Genomic DNA, 20833 nt, shown 5'->3' with positions numbered 1-20833 from the left:
TCCCAAATCCACCACCCTGCCCCAAACCCACCACCCTGCCCCAAAACCCACCACCCTGCCCCAAACCCCACCACGCTGTCCCAAACCCACCACCCTGCCCCAAAACCACCACCCTGCCCCAAAACCCACCACCCTGCCCCAAACCCACCACCCTGCCCCCAAACCCACCACCCTGCCCCAAACCCCACCACGCTGTCCCAAACCCACCACCCTGCCCCAAACCCACCACCCTGCCCCCAAACCCACCACCCTGCCCCAAACCCACCACCCTGTCCCAAACCCACCACCCTGTCCCAAACTCACCAACCTGCCTCCAAACCCACCAACCTGCCCCCAAACCCACCACCCTGCCCCAAACCCACCACCCTGCCCCCAAACCCACCACCCTGCCCCCAAACCCACCACCCTGCCCCAAACCCACCACCCTGTCCCAAACCCACCACCCTGCCCCCAAACCCACCACCCTGCCCCAAACCCACCACCCTGTCCCAAACCCACCACCCTGTCCCAAACTCACCAACCTGCCTCCAAACCCACCAACCTGCCCCCAAACCCACCACCCTGCCCCAAACCCACCACCCTGCCCCCAAACCCACCACCCTGCCCCAAACCCACCACCCTGTCCCAAACCCACCACCCTGCCCCAAACTCACCAACCTGCCTCCAAACCCACCAACCTGCCCCCAAACCCACCACCCTGCCCCAAACCCACCACCCTGCCCCTAAAACCACGTTTTTCCCTTCCCACAATCCTGCCTTGCGGAGGACTGGCACTTGCAGCCTCCCAGCCCCCTGCACCAGGGGCTGCTGTTTGTCCCAGGGTCTGTTTGGGGCTGCCCCTGGGCTCCCTGTGCCCACTGTCACTCCACTCCTGCAACTCTGCTCTGCTTTGCTGTATTTACAGTTATCTGGAACTCCAGCTCTTTCTCACCATCCTCACTCAAACCTGGCCGTCGCCTGCGCCTGAGAGCGAGGGGCGCCGGGGTGGCTGGTAACGTGATAGGGACATTGGCCTGGGACCAGGCTGGGTGCACAGAGCGAGGAAGGCAGAGGAGTGCCCAGCCCAGGGCGTTATCTGAGCCCCTGCAGGAACAAGGTGTCTTTGCCATGATGTGAGCTGGCGAGAGGAGGGACAGAGACCCTCTGTCAGCACGTGGCTGTGTGTGCTCCAGGACAGAGCCATCCCCACGGCTGCTGAACACTGCGGCCTCGCTCTCTCCCAGGCCTGGAAAGATCCACCTCCTGCTTCGGCTGCGTGACAAATACACGCTCAAAAAGCAGAGATGCTGTGCAAAGCGACGTCACAGCTCTTCCCGGGCCCAGAGGAGAGGGAGCTGCACGTCACCCCTGTGGGCTGAGCTGCTGGAGGCAGCTCTGGCACGATGCTGCCCTATAAAACAGCCAAAAGTTTGTGCTCAGTCCCCCTTTACAGCCCGTAGAGCTTCTGGGGGCTCTGGCACAAGTCTGGGACTTGCACAGTCTCTTGCCCAGCAGATGCCTGGATTGGGAAAACAACCCAGAGGTAAAGGCTCATCTTTTCAGAGATTTTTGAATAAAATGAGGTGGGTTGAAGCATTCCCTGCAGTTCTGCTCATGGCAGCCAGTGCTGCAGCTGCAGTGCAGCTTCCCCAGCGCAGAAGGCATAGTCTGCCACTGCAGGATGCAAGTTCATGGTCCCGGGCTGCAAACAGGCAGGGCTTGGGGGTTACCTGGATTGTTCCCCATGCAGCAAGGGACCTGGCCAGCGGGGAAGGCTCCAGCGCTCCAGGTGCTCAGAGCCAGACTGGAGCACCGACCGGTGAAACAGACAGCCAGACCCTGAGGCTCAGCTTGGAGAGGATCCCATCAGCTCCTGAGCGCTGCTGTGTCTCTGCCTCCAGCTCTGCTGCATGCCCTGGCAGACACCTGGGGACCCAGCCCCTGGCTCAGGCAGAGCCGGGCTCTCCCCAAAGGCTCCCGAGCGCAGCCGCCTCGTGCCAGGCCCAGCGTGGTGGCTCGTCTGCACAAAGCATATGCAGGACAGATGGATATGAGGTTTATACGATAATTAAGCATGTTAATGAAGTTCATTTGCATCTAGCTCTGAAATTCCCATAAACTCTGCAAAGCTGTGAAATGAGAACCGCTGCCCAACGTCACAAAGCAACAAAAGATGCAGCTACCAACAGCCAAACACTGATCAAGAATCAAGAACCAAAGGCGTGCGGGGACCAGGCGAGAGGAGGTGTGGGAACCCCGGCAGACAGGCAACAGCCTCCACACCCACCTCACTGCCCCCACTGTCCTCCTCCCCGAGGACACCGAGGCTGCCTGGGGACAAATGCAGCCTGGCTGCCTGGGCACCGCTGTGGAACACGTCCTGGAAAGATCTCTGGGCTTTCCTTGTACCCCAGGCCCCACATAACCTCAACAAAGACAGGCAGCATCATTCAGTACATGCAGCACCGGTGGCCAGTGAGTCCTCGGCCAAGAACCAAAGCACAAAGCGAGGAAGCTTTAACATGGGGAGAAGACAGGGCTGAACTGAAAAGGAGAACAGGAAAATCGTCTGCATTTGAAATGCCTCGATAACATTTATTAAAGCACATCCCCCGGCAGCTGGCAGTCGCCGTGTCTGCAGCAGGAGCCCGTCAGGGCAGCACCAGGACAGTCTGTGCCTGCAGCAGAAGGCGAGTGCCCAGGAATGCTGGAGCGTGGCTCACACACACCTCCCGGCAATAAGCAGCCCAGGGAGGGCTCGAAGAACACAGTGCAGAGCCCAGGGCCCCACACCTGCCTCACACAGGTGTTCTCGTACTTACCTTCTCTTTGGGGAAAAACATCCCATTTAAAACGTGAGAGAAAGGACGGAGCATCCTCAGAGGAACCGGACTCCACCGCTCCAAGGCTCCAGAGGGACAGAGCTCTGGGTCAGCTGCGTCCCACAGGGAGCACGGCAGGAGGGAGACGGAGTCGCCCCGACTCAGAGGCCTGGCTGGACCCATCCACAAGCCAAGTCCTCAGCATGTGGCAGGGGCAGAAGCGTTTGCTGGGGCAGGACACAATCCAGCAGGTCTCTGGGCAGCAAGGGGAGGAGCAGAGTGCTGGGGCAGGCACCCAGAAACCTTCACCTCCTCCAGGGCAGAACCCACCTGCCCTGGGGCTCATGGCTTCAATAGGGGTTGTTTCCCCTCGGTGAAACCCAATGAACACAGAGTGGGATGCCTGAAAGAGCCCCCAGGGAGGTGTGTGAGAGACAGCCAGGCCCTGGGGCTTTGCTGCCGAGGTGCCTGCAGCAGACCAGCACCCGCAGCTCCTTTAGCCAGAGGGTCAGGTTTGGAAAGCAGGACGGCTCCTCGTCCCTCACAGCCACCTGCAGTCAGCCACTGCTCCTGCCAGGCCTCTCACCCCCCAGCAACAGCACCTCGCTCCCCCGTCCACGTGGATGAGGATCCGAACATGGCCCTGCTGCTCCAGAATAACCACGGATGCTCACTGCCAGAGACAGCTGTTTAAAACCCCTCCCCAGTTTTGGCCCAAGGGAGCTGCCCGCATGGAAACGCTCCCTTGCCCAGGCCCCAGCAGCCTGGCACCGAGGGCACCGTGGCCAGAGCCACCTTCTCCGGCAGCACTGGCCACACGAGGGGCACCAGGCACAGGAGGGGCACCGGCTGCCCAGCGGCACAGCACATCTGTGTCACAAACTCCCTCCGCAGCGAAAATGCCGCTGCACGTGCCCCTGATCAAAAATTCAGCTGGTGGCTTTCTGCTCTACCACAGAACACTGGGCAAAGCCAGACTCCAAACGAAGGGCTGAGAGAACGGCTGCTCCAAACTACCCTCCCTCGGAACAAGGGGCCCACAGCAGCGGCCCGCGCCTGAGCTGGTGCTGGAGCGAAAACAAGCAAGCAAACCCATTTGGAGTTGACAGAGTGTATTGTGAGTTCCCTTCTCAGTTTTCTACATCTAGGACAGCGTGAGACGAGCGGCCGGACACGGAGCGGAGCGCGCGTGGTTACAGAGCCCGCGCACACAGACAGCGTCAACACTTCACACACACAACTGCCGCGCTGGGCTCTGCCCGTGAAGCACGGGCAGCACGTACAGCACAGCAGGCTCCAGCGGCCCGGCCCAGGCTGTCGGCACAGCGCCACGGGCGCTCTGCAGGGCCAGGGCAGGGGGGCTTCACGCCAGGGGCAAGGGAGCGGAGGCGGCTGGAGAAACCATTTCCATCCAACCCAGCGGCCTTGGGAGGTTTTCATTGGTGAGGTTTTTTTCTTTTTAACTGGAAACTGGTCTCAGTTAGTGTTTCAGTTCCTAATTCAAGGGTGTTTTTGGTCGTGTCCCCAGTTAACGCTTTCTGTGCCATCTCCACGTGTGCTTGTGCCAGGCCAGGCCGTGCCAAAGGCTCGGGGGTGCTGGCGAGTAGCTTTCGGAGGAGCCAAGGGACTGAGGGAGGGCTCCTGGGCCCACACCCTGCTCTCTAACCCCAGGCCCCCCTCCAGCTGAGAAGCTGGAGCTTCTCAGGCTGAAGATCATTTCTCACGGGCTGGTTGCAGCCGGGTGCCACAGCTCGTGAGGCAGCGATGGCTTATCCAGGGTGGTGGTGGGTGCACGACGGTACGTGCCAGGGTCAGGCAGCCCCAGCCGGCCAGGCAGCTGTGCCCCCAACTCTAGGGAAGGGTTTTAACACCCAGCTGGAACTTGCTCCCGTGAAAACGTGGAGCAAAACCTAAGGGCTGAGAGGGAAGACAGATTTACAAAGGCATCCGACAGTCACTGCGCTGGCCGGGGACTGGCTCGGCTGAGCTGCTCAGCCCCAGAGCAAACCCCCCCAACCTCGAGCATCTCACAGCACGGTGGCTCCTCAGCTGGGTCTGGCTCCAGGGGCATGTCCAGCTCCTTCCCAACGTGCTCACCTTCCCCAGCACCATCACTTCTGCCTGCTCCACCGCAGGGCTGCAGGACCGAAAGGCCCCGGGGTGGGAAAGGAGGCATCCAGACCCTCTGTCAGCAAAGACCATGCTTTACGCTTAATTAAAAACCCAGTTTCAGAGAAAGAAGGAGCTTTTCTGAGCAATGTGATGGAGAAAGCTATCACAGCAGCCCCGGGGGAGTGAGGTGCCTTCCCTGAGAGCACGAGGAGGGAGCTGGCTCAGCTGATCCTGGGAAATTGCATGAGGGTGGCCAAGGTCCTCACCACCTCTGGGTACTGCTGCCACCTTCCTCGCTGACAGGAGGCACCTGACACGCAGCAGAAACAATCCCCACGCATTCAGAGCAACCCCCAAACCCTGTTTTGCCTCTCAGCAGACGACTGGAGTTGTTAAGGCTCTTGGCTTTGAAGAGTTTATTACTTTGGAAGTTTAAAGCTGTACTCGCACTGGGGTGTAACAAGTCGGTCTCAGCATTTCTCTCTCTCTCAACACAGTCTGTGAGAACTAGACAAAACTGAAGTGGGGAGAGGGCTGCTCTGGCAGCTGTGGGCTCCCGAACCCCCACACATGAAGAGCAAGGTGTGTCAGTGGTGGTGGCAGCCCTGGGGAGCAGAACACTGCAAGCCCCCTCCCATGGGCAACAGCCAGGGCGACACAGAGGGAGTCCTACCTGACCCTCTTCAGAGCCTGACACTGCTTTTAAACCAACTCTTGTAAGACAGAATCAGCTCCTTCTGTCTGATTTTCAGAGTTCAGAGGGTGGCACTAAAGCAGATTGTAAAAAGCTAAGCCTATTTTAAGGCTCTCTGATCCCACCACAGACAAGGTGCTGCTGGGAAGCCACAGCTCTGCTTCACACCCGAGAAACCTTCCCCTCCTACAGCAGCCAAGCAAAGACATCACGCCTGGAAACTAGAGAGCAGCCTTCCCAGGAGCCTGAGGCCCGGGCTCACATGCACCCCCTCCCTTCCTCAGCCATGGCAGAGCCACAGTGCTGTCACACAGAGCCTGCACCGAGCCCACACCAGTGCCAGGCCGTGTCCCTCACTGCTCCTGCCACACTGCTGCAGACCCTGGCCTTCCACCTTGCCACTTTCCTTTATGGTTTTGGTATGTTTCAGCAGACAATGGTCCACAATTTCACAGCTCTTGGCTGAAAAGCCTTCAGGCCATCAGAGCACTGGAGCCTGGTGGGCTGGAGTGCCTGCCAGAATCAGCGTGGAACAGTTAACCATTCCCATCTTTTCCTGCAGGACCCTGCAGAATCCCCCAGCTACTGGGAGTGGAGGATACTCTCAGAACAACAAACAGGAGCTCAGGTTCTCCCCCTTCAACATTGCTCCCCTAGAGTCAACACAAGGGCTGCTACAGCCTCTATAGAGAACCGAAAGGTAAAAAACCTCTGGAGTAAATGACTTTCCTGCCCAAACTGATGGTCCACACACAGTCACACCAAGACACATTGGCACTGGGGGATCTCTGCACCTCGGCCCTTTCTCTCGTTACCTAAAAATCTTCCTGTATTTAGAGCCAAACCACCCCTGCAACATCTTCAGCATCTGGGAAAGTCACATCGATGAACCACTGCTGCATTTCCAGCCGTTCTGCAAGGTTTAACCACACCAGGGCTGGAAGGAATGCTGCCTCAGCAAAGCCCAGCACTGACAGCAAACAGGACTCTGCTCCTTACCCTGGTCTGCATTTTCCACACTTGCTAATACTCAGGGAAATCAGCTCTTTTCCCACTTCTGACACGATGAAAATGTGTTTTTTTCACCTAACTCTTAACAACTGAGATGTCTCCTGCCAAGCAGCTGAACATCACCACGAGCAGCAAGCTGGAGCTGTCACCCGACAGACAAACCAAGACACCAAAGCAAACCTGCTCTTCCCCTCCAGGTGAGGAAACAGAGAGGCCACCAGCAGCAAAGGCAGCCTCTGGAGCTGCTGCTGGGCAGCGTGACGGTGCAGCTTAGTACAGTTGAGGAGCAGGGAGCTGAGAACCACTCGTGTCCTGTCAGGACACAGCAAATGAACTGCAGCAGGGAAGAAGGGAGAAACCAGACAAGAGTCTTTAAATTTGGCCAAACCAGCCAATGCCCAGCTCCAGCGTTAAACAGCTGACCCGGTTACATCCAACCACAGCCACTCTTGGCCTCCTGCAATGTTGCAAAACAAAGACATGAAGTTAGCAACTGCTCCTTTGCAATGCTTTTGTTGTTGGGTTCAGAGTTGAAGTTTTAGGAACAGGTCAGAGTTAGCAGTTAGTGCTAGATACCCCAAAAGCCTGGCTCTCTGATCATGAGTAAGCTTGTCTTTAGCTAAAAAGAAGACGATGCTGCAGAAAACACTCAGCACGTTCCTCTGTGCTCTAGAGCAGCTTCCACCAGTGAACCGTGGCAGAGGGCAACGTGGGGCTAGCAAATATTGAGCAGCCTTCCCAAGCTGCCTCCCTCTGGAGAGTTTTTAAGTTATCAGCACTAAACCGTCCCAGAACTGGGAAGTGCAGCAACACACTTGACTATTCTTGCAGGATCTGCTTCCAGGTACCCAGCCAACTCCTCAGCTTCTACACCCTGTTCCAACTGTGCTGGCAGTAGCAGCACAAGCACAGAAGAGATTTGAATGGAATGAACTTTGATCCTGGCCTCCCACGAGTACACACGTGTCACAGCTGTGGAGGGCTGCAGCACCGCCAGCACCGGGACGTCCCTGCCAAAGGGGAAGGTGCAAAGGTTCAGCTCCCGCTGTTTTATAACAGAAAACACGTATCTCCTTGCTCCTTGTGCCTGGGAGAGTATCACTGCCCACACTGCAGGGTGAGAGCCTCTCTTCCTGATTTGGTTCCTGTGCTGAAGGTTTGATGCCCACAGCCGAGTGCTCACCACACGCTGTCCTCCTCCTGACCCTCCCCAGACCCACAGCTAAGGCAGAGTAACACCACCAGCCATTCCCAGAGCAGACAGCAGCCCTTGATTTCAGGGTCTGCCAACACTTCTGTCCTCTGTCACTGGATCTGCTCTGTGCCAACAGGGAAGCCCTGGCATGGTTTTGGTGCCAGGAGCCCGCCGGTGCTCTCACAGCTCCACACCACAGCAGCACGGGAGCCACGTTCACTTCACAGGCTGGAGGATGAGGCTTTTGCATTCTGCAGTGCATTGCCTGGACAGGGAGAAGGAAGGTGCCTCTGAGTGGGCACGGGACCATTGCTGGTGCAGGTTTCATTGTTGTGCAGCCTCAGAAGCCAGCGTGGCTTGACTGAGCTGTGCCCTTGCAAACAGCTGATCAGCCAGAGAGAAACACTGGGGAGAGTCGCCCATGACAGTGGGAGAAAGAAGCGAAAGGGAGGAAGGTTTGAATGACTTTGAGGCACTAATATAACACTGGGAGGCATGTAAACAATTCTGGCCCACCTTAACCCCTCCACAGTAAGAAAAGGAATACTGACACACTGGACTGAAAGGAGAACCCTGCAAATGGTTTCAAGAATACATTCTCCAGAGACAAGAGGTATCTGCAGAGTGACACAACCTCGAAGTTGAAGTGTGACCCACCACGGGGTGGGGGCGGAAGGGGGCTGGTTTCAACCCGCAGAGAAGGAAGGCTGCTGTAAAAACGTGCCCTGATAAAACCCCTCAGACCGGTGCTCGTCAGGAACAGACCCCAGCAGGCTCCAGCACCTGTGGCGGAAGGGCACGGGGATGGCTGTCCCCTGGGTTTCTCTGTGTGCTGGCAGACTGAGCAGGGAAGGCTCATTTTAAATAGCTTTCCTATCAAATGCAATCTAGATGTGCATAAACAGCAGCTTCTGTGAGAACAACGTGCAGGGTCTTGTTTAAGTATCCAGAGACTGCACGATTTACTCTCGACACAGGCTCCGGGGACTCTGTGTGACCACGGAGCGGAGCCGGGTCTCCAATGGCTGAGGAGCAACTTCACCACGTCTCTGCTTATCACTCAAACTCCGAAAGAAGTCACACAGGGAATAAAGAGAAGTATCAACATACTCTGGTTAGATGGCAAGGAAGAACGAAGCCCAGAGCAGCAGGCATTCAGCACAGCACTCCACCAGCTCTCCCCTGGCTGACGGGCTCATTTTGGGCACGAAAACGCTTTCATTCAGTGTCACAAACAGTCAGTTGAACTGGAATAGCTCCATAATTAACATTACCCAAAGCAGGGTATCAAATGTAAGTGAAGGAGGTGATGGAAACATGCAGAGGGCAAACTAGTATAGTCCAAGGCTCCCATCCTGCAGGTCCCTCTGGGCACGCAGGCTCCCTGCTCCCGCGAGTCGCTGGTCCCAGGCACCTGCCACAGAGTCATCTGCAGGACTGGGAAATGGTTGTGCTTCTCAGCTCACTAGAAAGGACTCTTTTCCCTACTCCTGCCCTCGGTGACATGCAGGGAGCGTGCTCTTGTATTCCCTGCTGCAAAAGCACAGTGTGGTGTGTGTGGGGAAATCCTGAAAACTATTGTGCAGCACCATAGACTGAGCAGAGAGGGAGCTGGGACACTCAGCTGCTTTGGGTGGCTTTGCAAGTTTCACCAGCTTTGAAACAAATATTGCCTAGGTAACATCCTCACAGTGGCTGGTAGTTCAAAGAGGCTGAAACACCATCTTAGTGCTCTGATTAAACCGATTAACAATTGATCTCTCCTGATCCCTTCTGCACACACACACAAAAAAGCCCCAGACAGAAACAAAACCAGGACCAAAGGGAAATAAATAAATAAATAAAGGCGTTCCCAAAACATTTATTTGGCTTTTCTCTCTCTCTCTCTCTCTCTTTCTCTCTCTCAAATCAGACCAGCGTAGGGATACCAACCTCACCCACCTTGGCAAATTCAGCTAGTGAACGGCTCCAGGCTCGTAAGAGCTGACCTGCAACACTCTCGTGGTCACTCGGCTGCTGTGGGAGACCTGTCCTGAGAGCTGGTGATGCCTGAACCCTTATTCCACTCCCACACATCAGTAACTCACTGGCTATACAGAAAAGAAGTGTATCCAAAGCACACAATGGCACATTAAAGGTTGAAGAAAGCATCGGTAAAGGAGAATAAAACTACAGCAGTTGTTCAGCCTACTCTAACTAAATGTTGAGCCACTGCAGAACTCCTCCTCCAGCCCAACACAAAGTCAAATTGTGTCACCCCCTCGCCAAGACATTCTTTTGTGGTACGTTACTGGCACTTTATGTCAGTCTCAAATGGTAGATACATGCACATTTGTCTGTGTGTTTACATACAAAAGGTCTGGTAACAGTAAAACATTGTTCAGAGAGATATAAAAAACCCAAGGAGTTGCATTAGGCAAAAAAAGTGTTTTGTGAGAAACGACAATAAAAATGATAGAACCACAGCTTTTCTTCTCTTTAAAATTAGATAAATACCCGAAGCTATGATTTCACTTGGGGCCTCTGTACCTTGACAGGGAGTCCAATGGAGTATATCTGAAGGCACTTAATATCCTCTACTCAGCTGTAAGATGGTTGCACAGGGAGTTGGGGAGCTTAGGACGTGATTTGGGGCATGGAGGAGAGAGATGGATGAAAACGAGCCCTGAAGAGCTGTGATCCACACAGCACCAGGCGCTGAAATGAAAACAAACGTACAACCCAGGTGTTGAGAAGGTCTCTCTTGAAAAAGAAAACTGCCAACTGCAAATGTCTTTGTGTTTCTATTGACAGAGCACTTCATGCAACTCTGACAGTGCATCATACACTCTTAGAGATATTTAGCTTTGTCAGTTCATTGACCTCCTCAGGTCCCGCTTCCTCACAGTCAGTCTTCTCCGTGGCTTTGCCAAACCTGCACCTCTCCTCTGCTCTCACCGCCTCTTTCTGGAGCTTCTTGGCGGAGGGAAGGACGTCCTTGGTTTCTGAGTTATCTGTGCCGTGGGCTACCTTATCAGCACTGTGTACAGAAGGCACCAGGTTGGCAATCTCGTCCGTTGGAGATCGCCCAATGCTGCCATCCACTTGAACCCGAATGTCTGGGGATATGGACAACTGGTGATGTGGCACGACCCCGTTGTCCATGCATTTTGGGTACAGGTAGGTCTTCATCTGACCCTTGCCCTTCACATTGACTGTCCCCCTATAGTCAAAGTCATACCCCATCTTGCTGAGGATGCGGTAGCTCTCCTCACTCACCTGTATGCGGCACTCGACGCCGGTGGTGTCCATCCTGCTGGCAATGTTCACAGTGTCACCCCAAATGTCATACAGCAGCTTGGTAGTGCCGATGACCCCAGCAGTCAGGGGCCCGTGGTTAAAGCCAATCCTCAGCTTGAAATTAAACCACAGCATGTTGTTGTTGAAGTCATCCACCACCCGCATCATTTCTTTGGCAAATTCGAACAGGGTCTGCAGGTGTCCGTGGGGATGGTTGCTGTCCTGGCACTGCGAGGGGTTCAGGCCCGAAGCCGCCATGTAGGTTGCCCCGATGGTTTTGATTTTCTCGATGCTGCTGTAGTGTGGTTTGCTCAGCAGCTCGTCGAAGTCCCCAATCAATTCGTTCAGCACTCTGTAGCACTCTTTGCCTCCCTCGTAGTTCTCTTCGTAGAACTCGCTGAAGTTCACGATACTTGCGAAGATCACCCCGCCGCTGTCGTGGTTTTTGGAGTAGCTCTGGGAGACCTTCAGCTGCTCAGCCACGTGGTAGGGAATGATATTCCTCAGCAGCCAGTCAGCTTGATCCCTCATGCTCTGAATTTTGGTGCGGTGAAGATCGGCCTCCACGTCACCGTGGTAGTGGAGACGGTAACTGACCTCAAACTCTCGATTCAGAAACCAGACCAGGAGGAGCAGGAGGAAGGAAACCAAGATGACTTCCTGACCGATCAGGTCTGCTGGCCTCTGCATGGCGTTTGGCACCGAACCGTTGCACGGACTCCTTCTGGAGCTGGAAGCAAGGCAAGAGCAGAAAAGCTGCATTTAAAACCACAGTTAGGGCAATGCCATTTATGCTCTGTTGTTAGAAATCCTTTGCTAGAAAAAGAAGTGTAGGAAGTGTACACTAGATAGTAAATTACAGACCAGACCTTGATAACTTTATCAGCTGCTAAGCACGGCAAAAGAGTTCGTTTTGTTCTTAAACTCACCAAGCACTTCCTCAAAGGGACGGCATCAGGCTCAGCAATGCTGGAATTGCCCAGCCTTTACAGCAGCTCTATTTTAAGGACTTCACCAAGGAAACGGGTATCTCTATATCTAAATGTATGACTACAAGCACTGCATGTAAATACTTACCTGAAAAGGCTCAGTAATGCCTGGGGGTGTGTTCAGGTACGTGTGAGCACACGGCTGGCTGTGTGAGGGCTCTGCGTGTGTGAGTTTTGTAGGATTGATCTTTTTGGTATTATTTGGTAGTTTTATATTCAGAAACATCTGCTTTATACTCCTAGTGCCTTCCCCTTGTCCCTTCCTCCAGGTCCAGTGACATTTGCCCTGTGCCTTTAAGGTTAACACACGAAGGTTTTGGAAGAAGATTAACTCTGAACAACACATTTCACGGGGAGCGGCACGGAAGCGGGGATCAGGGAGCTCTGGGTTGGCATCTTCTGAATGTTATAACCACTGAGGCTTTTTATGATGGAGACAGACAGTTCCCTAGAGTTCTAAGATCTTTTAAAAAAGTAATAGTAATAATAAAAACCCTCTCCATGTCCCATGGATGGAGCTCCCACAGCGTTTCACATCCTCCCGACAGCGCGTCGGCTCCACGTTACCAAGCCCCGGTGCAGAGCGCTCCCGGTGCCAAACCACCCGTAGCAAGGAGACATCTGCAGTCTGCAATCTCAACTTTCTAGGGAGATGCAGACACACAAATCTAATCTGGGAAGACATCACCTATGCAATCCTAGAAACCAAGTCTGAATCCAGACAGGCTGGCACGCAGCTGTTTCTGGAGTCACTTAACTGTAGGGTTTTCTACGACATGATGCCAAAGCCTAAAGATTTGACATGAGCAGACACATGCTGAAGCTTTTGAAGTTGAGACGGTCTGATGAGGGAAAGCATCACACTGGCCTTTCTCCTCCAGGCTCCATACCCCAGTGTCTCTTTGTTTCTCTTCTGAAGGTATCTTAGCGAAAGAGACTAAAACTCAAAGCGCAACTGCAGCAACACCCCAAGCAGAGCAGGCTGAGTTTGTTTCTGTAGCACCTGAAAATATTCCCAAGTTCAATCTGTTCCTTTGTGTCTCCAGGGGACATGCTGCCGCTTCGGAAATCAAAGCAGATACTTGGGCTATTGAGCTTTGTTATGGACCCAGTTTCCTTTTCTGACCGTTCATTCTCAAACCTTTGATTGACGTAAAAGCATGACAAAGCAAAAAAAAAACCCCACAGCACAGGTTGGAAACACCTGAGGGTGCTCAGTTTCTGGAAACACTTGCATGCGCCATGGTCTTTGTTTGTTTCTATTAGCTTTCATCACAGTCAGCCTACAGGAGAAAGCATTTCTCCTAAGTGGAATATTTACAATAGAGAGCTTCCAAGTTGAATTTCAGATTAAAGATAAGACCAGATACTGTATTGGAAATTATTCCTTTTGTTTTCAACCGTAAATACACTTCTCTCAGAAGAAGTGAACACATATTCGTTTCATTGGTTTGATATTAAAACCACAAGGGCAGACTGAAAGCTTACTCCCAATCACAGACGAGGCCCCCAAAAGCAGGTTGCAGTAGTTACTGTATGTTTCAGTAGTAAGATCCCTTCCTTTCCCCCTTACAACTCCTTTTTCCAACAGAACCTCCCTTATGAAGGTATTCCTTTTCTCCCTCAAAGAGACCAACACAAAGTCCAAGTTATTAATGACCAGAATGGCAAAGATTCCTGAAATACAATCCTTGCTACCTAATACGCAGGTGGCAAAATATCCTCCTGTTCTGACAGGCTTATAAAACAAAATGAGCAGAGGATAAGGAAGAGAAAAGATCTTAGGAAATAAATTAGGCCAGAGAAGATGAGGAATGAGCCTCGGTGAAGGAGCAGGATTCAGGTTCTCTTCAGAACTGTGCGGTACTTTCCACATCTGGTGGGAAGAGATCTGCTACAAGATCTGAACAATGGCACGTTGCACCTTTCAGACTGGAGTCTGATCCAGATAATCTGTTCTAACAACAAACATCCCCGCCACGAGGATTTGAGTCATTAAAGTCTTCTTATTTACAGTTTACTGTACAGAATACTCCTCAAAGTACTTTAATTCCTCTTAAATGAATTAGGTGAGAACCACAACTTTTATGTTAGCAAAAGTGGCCTGTGTTGAACACAAGATCTGTCTTTTGGGAAGAAACTGCTGCCTGCCATTCACCACTCCTAAGCACACAAGTTCTCCATCATCTCCTGAAGCGCTGGCCTGCCCTTGTTTCCCACGTCGGTGTACAACCTTAGAGATCCGCATGTGAAACGAGTGACTCACTTGTAAGCTGACCTGATTTCACTAATCAGGTAGTGGGTTGGGATCTCAGAAAAGAAGGGGCAAGCACCTTTTCCAGAGCAGATGTTTTTATCACGATGTGACTTCCTCAAGCATCAGTAAATGCTTTGTAATGCTAGTTGTAAATGCTACCACCCTAGAAAATTACTTTAGCACAGCCTTCGATGCAGTTTCCCACAGCACCTTCCTGGAAAAAATGTCTGCTCACGACTTGGATGGACCCACTCTGTGTTGGGTGGAAAACTCTTGGTGGCTGGGCCCAGAAGGTGGTGGGGAATGGGGTTAAATCCAGTTGGTGCCCAGTCACCAGCGGAGATCCTCAGGGCTCAGTGCTGGGGCCTGGTCTGTTTAACATCTGTATCAATGGTCTGGGTGAGGGGATCGAGGGCACCTTCACTCAGTTTGGGGATGAGACCAAGCTGGGTGGGTGTGGAGATGTGTCTGAGGGCAGGAAGGAGCTGCAGAGGGCTCTGGGCAGGCTGGAGCCATGGGCTGAGGGCAATGGGATGAGGTTGAACAAGGGCAAGGGCTGGAGCCTGCCCTTGGGCCACCCCAAGCCCAGGCAGCTCCAGGCTGGGGCAGAGGGGCTGAAAACTGCCCGGGGAAAGGGCCTGGGGGGGTTGGTGCCAGCGGCTGAACAGTAGCCAGCAGCGTGCCCAGGGGGGCAAGAAGCAAAGGGCAGCCTGGCTGGGATCAGCACTGGGGTGGCAGCAGGAGCAGGGCAGGGATTGTCCCCTGTGCTGGGCACCTGGGGTGTTGAGCCTGCAGAAGAGGAGGCTGAGGGCAGCCAGCAGCACTCTCTGACACTCCCTGCCAGGAGGCTGCAGGGAGCTGGGGGTCGGGCTCTGCTCCCCAGGCAGCAATGACAGGACAAGAGGCAATGGGCTGCAGCTGCCCCAGGGGAGGCTGAGGCTGGAGCTGAGGCACAACTGTTTCCCTGAGAGGGGTGTCAGCCCCTGTGCCAGGCTGCCCAGGGAGCTGGGGAGTGTCCAGCCCTGGAGGGATCCCAAAGGCGTGGGGCTGAGGTGCTGAGGGCTGTGGGTCAGTGCTGGGCTGGGCAGGGTGAGGGCAGAGCTGGGACTGCAGCAGCTTCAGGGGCTTTACCAACCCGAATGATTCTGAGATTGCACAAAAAGCCACAACGTCAGCCTGAAGGAGAAAGCGATTACATCTCACTCATTTGGAAATTCTGGATGTTGCAGGTACAAGGTTACAGACCATAAATCATCTTACACAGTCAGTTAGCAAAGATGTCCTGAAGCCACCCTTCAGAATGAAAAGAAGGGGCACCACCCCATCCCCTCAGTAACAGAGAAGACCACGCTGCTCCAAATCCTTCAGGTCTGCATTTGACAAGGTCCTGCAGCAGAAAACATATTTTTAAAAATCCAAGTGAAATCTTCAGCCAACAGTGTTCCCTTAACTCAAACTGGTGAAGTGCTTCCTGGCACAGACACCAAACTACTAACTTGGCATCTTCACCCAGGCTGAGCGTTGAATATGGAACAAGTGAGAGCTCTGGAGATAGAATCTCCTTTGGCTTGATCACAAAATCATAAAGATAATGGCTTTTCACTTATAAAGAATTCTGGAAAGCCGTTTTGCTTCTGAGCCAGTAACCTATGTTTGGATTTGGATATCTTGCTACATTTAAAGAGGAATCAAGCCTGCTAAATCTCAAAAAGAGAATGAAATGGTTGAAGAGTGAGGAAAAGGGAAATCAATCCAGTGCTTTGAAGAGCACAGAGCAGATGCACAAAAAACCCTCCCTACCATCAAGTGATTTCAGTCTTTCACTTCAAGTGGCCTTTTCACCTGGGGAAAACAAGGCAAATCCCATATTTTGATTTATTGAGCATAGCGTGGACGGTCCAGAGACAAACTTTGTGCTCAGACTGTTATCAGTACTAGCATCTTTCTTCCCGTGCAACATTAGTAATTATCTCAATCCTTGATCGAGGAAAGGGCACAATCTCGTTAAAGGCAAAAACGTGAGTTTGTCCCTCTCAGAACACAGGAAAAGCTTTTGTGTCGATGAGGGGAGCAAGGGATCTTATTTAACTGTTTTAGTGAGAAAGCAATAGCAAATAAGTATTTTAGGATAAGGGAGTTTTAAGTTTTGTAGTTAAAAAACTAGGAAAAGGGGAAATGCTGTTTGCTCAGAACTCTGGAAGTGTGGCAATAATGTCCACTGCAAGAGCCCTGAGGTGAGAACCCGGTTGCTGTTCCAAATTAACGGTAGGAACAGAACAGCATTGACTCTTAGTTCTCTCTTTTAACCTCGAGACATAGAACTGGGTTAATTTACAAGTTTGGGCAGCTGCAGATCAGTGGAAGCCGGGCTGTTAGCAAAGCTCAGGCTGCACTGACAACCACTCCTGCATTAAAGCAGAGGGAGACGGACGGACCCGACCGGCTGCTGCCCACCGGCAGGAAGGGCACATGCAGCGCACAGCCTGGCACGAGGCACGTCTGCCCCAGCTCAAGGGGTGCCAGACGGATCTAGCACATCTCATAACAGTAAGTTAAAAAGGAAGTGTAGAGATGTTTAATGAGTGGGCACTATGGTCACTGCTCCATTTGACAGGTAAGTCCCAAGGCAGGGTTTGGCAGCAGGCAGAGCGCGCTCCGAGCCTGCTTGCAGGAACATCCTCTGAGTGGTTGGCTCTCACCCACTCTGACCTTTGCTTGTCAGCAGTGCTAAGTTATATTTACAGAAGAAAAACATTTGCATGCAAACAATGCTTGACAGCTATTTTTTTGACAGATTTCTAACAAATGATGATGTAGAAACAATCACTGAAGGGAAGATGGGTTGTCTATTATTTAAGGCAGAATGAATTATTTATTAGTGATCAGCAGCTGGTTGGGAGCTGGCGAAGCTGCTGTCAGCGCTGAGCAGGACACTTGTAATTCTGAGCAGCACAAAACGTTCAGTGATTTCACAAAATAATAATAAACCACTAAGGATCCAAGCTCAGGCTGATCCTAAGACATCAGATCATCATGCTTTTGGTTTTCACACACTGTCTTCCCAGCAAATTCCCTTCAGTGTTACAGTTAACAACATAAATAAAGCCACCTCAGTTCTTCTGGTTGTAACTTTCCATTCTGGATTTAGTGAACTGGAATTCTATGAAAATGAAGTTATCTTTCATGACTCAAAGCAGGGCCATGAATGAAACAAAAACGAAGCAACCCCAGCACTGCACCGAGTGCCAACCTGTCGGTAAATAAATATTTAACATGAAAGCACCGTTACCATCTCTTTGTACTTCAGAACCACGTGTCCTCTGACCTACCACAGCACTCACAGAGATGACAGTTATAAAACTAAGTCATTGTGCTTTTATACTTATATCCAACAAAAGCAACATCACAGATCCCCAGAGTGTTGGAGGTGGGCAGGGCCCTGCAGAGCTGCCCCAGCCCCAGCCCCTGCTCCAGCAGCTTCCCCTGGCTCAGGGGCACAGGAACGTGTCCAGCTGGGGTTGGAAACCTCCTGAGCAGGAGCCTCCACACCCTCCCTGGGCAGCCTGGGCCAGGGCTCCCTCACCTCAGCACCAAAGGACTTTCTCCTTGGGTTTAAGTGGAACTTTTTCTGTGCCAGCCTGTGCCCGTTACCCCTTGTCCTGGCACTGGCCACCACACAACAGACTGGCCCCAGCCTCTTATACCCACCCTTTAGGGACTGAGCAGCATTTCTGAGTTTCCCCCTTCAGGCTTCTCTTGTCCAGGCTGAACAGCCCCAGGTGACACAGCCTTTTCTCCTCACACACGTTCCAGCCCTGAACATGTATTTGTTTAGACGAACTACTGAGTCACATATTCACAGGGTCATTAGTTCACTCAAGTATATCATCCCAGTATTGCTCCCAAATTAGTGATCAGCAAACACATACCTTTCTAATACCAAAGAGCAATTAAAACATGTTAAAAATGGTATTGCAAAACTGCAATAACACCACGAGCAGCTCAAGGCTGAAATAATCAGAGCGAATCTTTAACATGTTTATTTATTTGGGGCTATTAATAACCCAGGGAATGATTTTTCTTTGTTTGTTTAAAAGTCTGGGGGCTAAAATGTCCTTTGCTCTCCATGACAGGACTTGCCCGGGCAGCGGACAGCACCCAGGCTGTCACTGCCAGCAGGTCTCCATCTGGGGAAGGGAGTTGGCTTCACAGCCAGCTGCTTGAGCTGCAGCTCCCCTGCCACAGGGAACTCTCACCTGGCCAGCTGCAGACAGCATCCTGCTCACAACACTTCTGCACGGTACGAATCAACCACAGACATCAAATAAATAGCTCATGATATGCAGATAATGCTTTAAGAACTGCTACTACTAGAAAAACAGATGCTATTTTGTATAGCTCCTCCGTAGCTCTACTTCCTAGAAATCAAATTCAAAAAGAAAATGGCACCACATAACCCAGTGACTGCAGCACCAGCTCTCTGATGATTTTTGGTCGTTTCCAAGTCCTCTGTAAAGGAAATTATGCCCATGAGGAGCCTCAACACAACTTGACAAACCAACTTGTTGAATTCCCCAGTGTGTTACTGTGGATGCAAAGTTTTGCTCCATAAAATTAGCTGAAAATGTTTCTATGCCTAAACATAAAGACAGTGATTTTGTACAGAGCTTACCTAAAGTTCTGTGCCAAATCGAGATGAGAAGCTTCCACGGAGCTGAAATTAAAAAGCACTGATATCAGAGGGACAGTGAAGGCAACGAACAAAGCATTCTACTGGAGTTTCAGGCAGCATTTGCAACCTTTCTATTACATAGCCCCCAGCCCCAGTAATTGCATCGTATGCTCAATCAGCTTCAGACAAACTTTGTCTGAACGTGACTTATCTGCACGTTTTGCTTGGAAGAAGCAACCAGCCAGAGATGCAAACACCTCTAAAGGGCAAGTGCTGATAAGGCAGGCGGGATGCTGCCTGGAATGAGTAATCCTTACACAATCCAATCTTACCTTGGGAACACGGAAAAGCAATTTCAGAGCTCTAGGAGCCAGTTATGCCTTCATCTTATCTAAGCATACAATGCAAAGATTGTCTTTAAAGAACAAAAAAGCACGCCCTGCCCCCCAACCTCCCCTCTCACCAAAACAAACCCAAACAAACACAGAGGCTATGTTTGAAAATGCCATTACAGGAAACAAGCAGTTCCAGCAGTTTTTGTCTTGACTGCAGTAAGGAAACTGCAATGTCAGGGAAGTATTACAGCTCCCAGGATTAGTTACTTTTGGGGAAAAAAAAGTAAAGAAGCCTGCAGAATGGATTTGCCTGTGATGCACACAAAGCTGCAATTACCACTGTGACAGAAAACATACTGCCCAGGCTAATGAGAAGAGAGGGATGAGAAAGTTGTTATTAACAAACCAAAGTTATGGGTCTCACTAATTCAACCTGGTTTCCTTTTGTTCCTGATCACTTCTGTAACTCACTGTTTCAGACCTGCAGCTGCACAGCCCTGCTGGTTACTTTCAGTATTTAGTTTTAAAGGATGAAATAACAACATATTCCTTTCCCAGTCCTCTAACATTGATGAAATGCAGGGAAAATCCCAAGTTCTGTGTCTCTCTGCACAAAGGCTATGTGCAAGAGCTTACGTGCAAGCTGATTTAGTAATCACAGACAGAGCTTGTCCTAAAATCTTCTCTTTGAATAAGGAATTAGAAGTTACAATAATGGCACTAGGCCTTCCTAATGAACTCCAGCTTTGGGGTAGTTATGGAAGAATAACCAGGGAGTAAAGAAATGGCATCAAGGGCTTGCTCTTCACTACTTCTGAAAAAACAAACCTGAGGCGAACTTCTCAGTGGTGCTGGGACAGTAAAAGCATCAGTGTTACAAAGGAGAAAGCCAAGAGGTGCAAAGTCAGGTCTCTTACTGGGAGAGGGTCCCTTAGGGTGCTGGAGGAGAGACAAAGTCAGGTAACCTGGACAACTAAAACCAAGGTTGCTTGTTTTTTTTTTCCAAAGACTTTCTTCCTACAGCCCCTACAGCCACTTCCAAATTGCAGAGGTGGGCGGGAGTTATGGGGTGACATTCTCCCTGCCTTTTTGGGTGTGAATTGGGTGAAGATTAAAAAAGACCACTTGAAGAGGGGATTAAAAGCTACACACTCACACAAAACATGTTATCTGCAAACTCTTTCTGGTTTGTTTGGGGTTTTTTTCCTGTTTTTTTTCACCACAGGATCCAGTATCCCTCTGAAGAAGGGATAGCAAGCAGCCTAAGAACCTAAAAAAAAAGCCTAAGAACCCCTTGCAAAGTCCACACTATGGGCTGTGGTGTTTCTAAGCCACTGAGAAGCACCAGATGATTATAAAACTTGGACAATAGGAGTGAAGGGCTGGAAGGACTCCCCTGACTCTCTTGGCAAGAAAGCAGGAGAACACTGCAAACAAGTTCTCTTATGGGGAAAAATGCTTACTAGAGGGAACACTGAAAATCCTTCA

At 51.5% G+C, this 20833-nt stretch overlaps 1 protein-coding gene across 2 annotated transcripts in view; it reads right to left on the bottom strand.

Moving 5' to 3' along the window:
* Positions 1-10539: 10539 nt before the first annotated feature.
* ADCY9 (adenylate cyclase 9) overlaps positions 10540-20833 on the bottom strand; it is an 83123-nt gene continuing 72829 nt past the window's right edge. For both annotated transcript variants that reach the window (XM_061991810.1, XM_061991811.1), the window contains 2 exons: positions 19011-19052; positions 10540-11822 (listed from right to left, as the gene is read on the bottom strand). In XM_061991810.1, coding sequence (XP_061847794.1) covers positions 10634-11822; positions 19011-19052 — 1231 coding nt within the window. In that variant the 3' untranslated portion in view covers positions 10540-10633. The remainder of the gene's footprint in view (positions 11823-19010; positions 19053-20833) is intronic.

Source organism: Colius striatus, chromosome 3 (assembly GCF_028858725.1).
Source record: "Colius striatus isolate bColStr4 chromosome 3, bColStr4.1.hap1, whole genome shotgun sequence".
NCBI lineage: Eukaryota > Metazoa > Chordata > Aves > Coliiformes > Coliidae > Colius > Colius striatus.
Note: the sequence above shows the minus strand (reverse complement) of the source record. Positions and strands in the feature narration are given on the sequence as shown.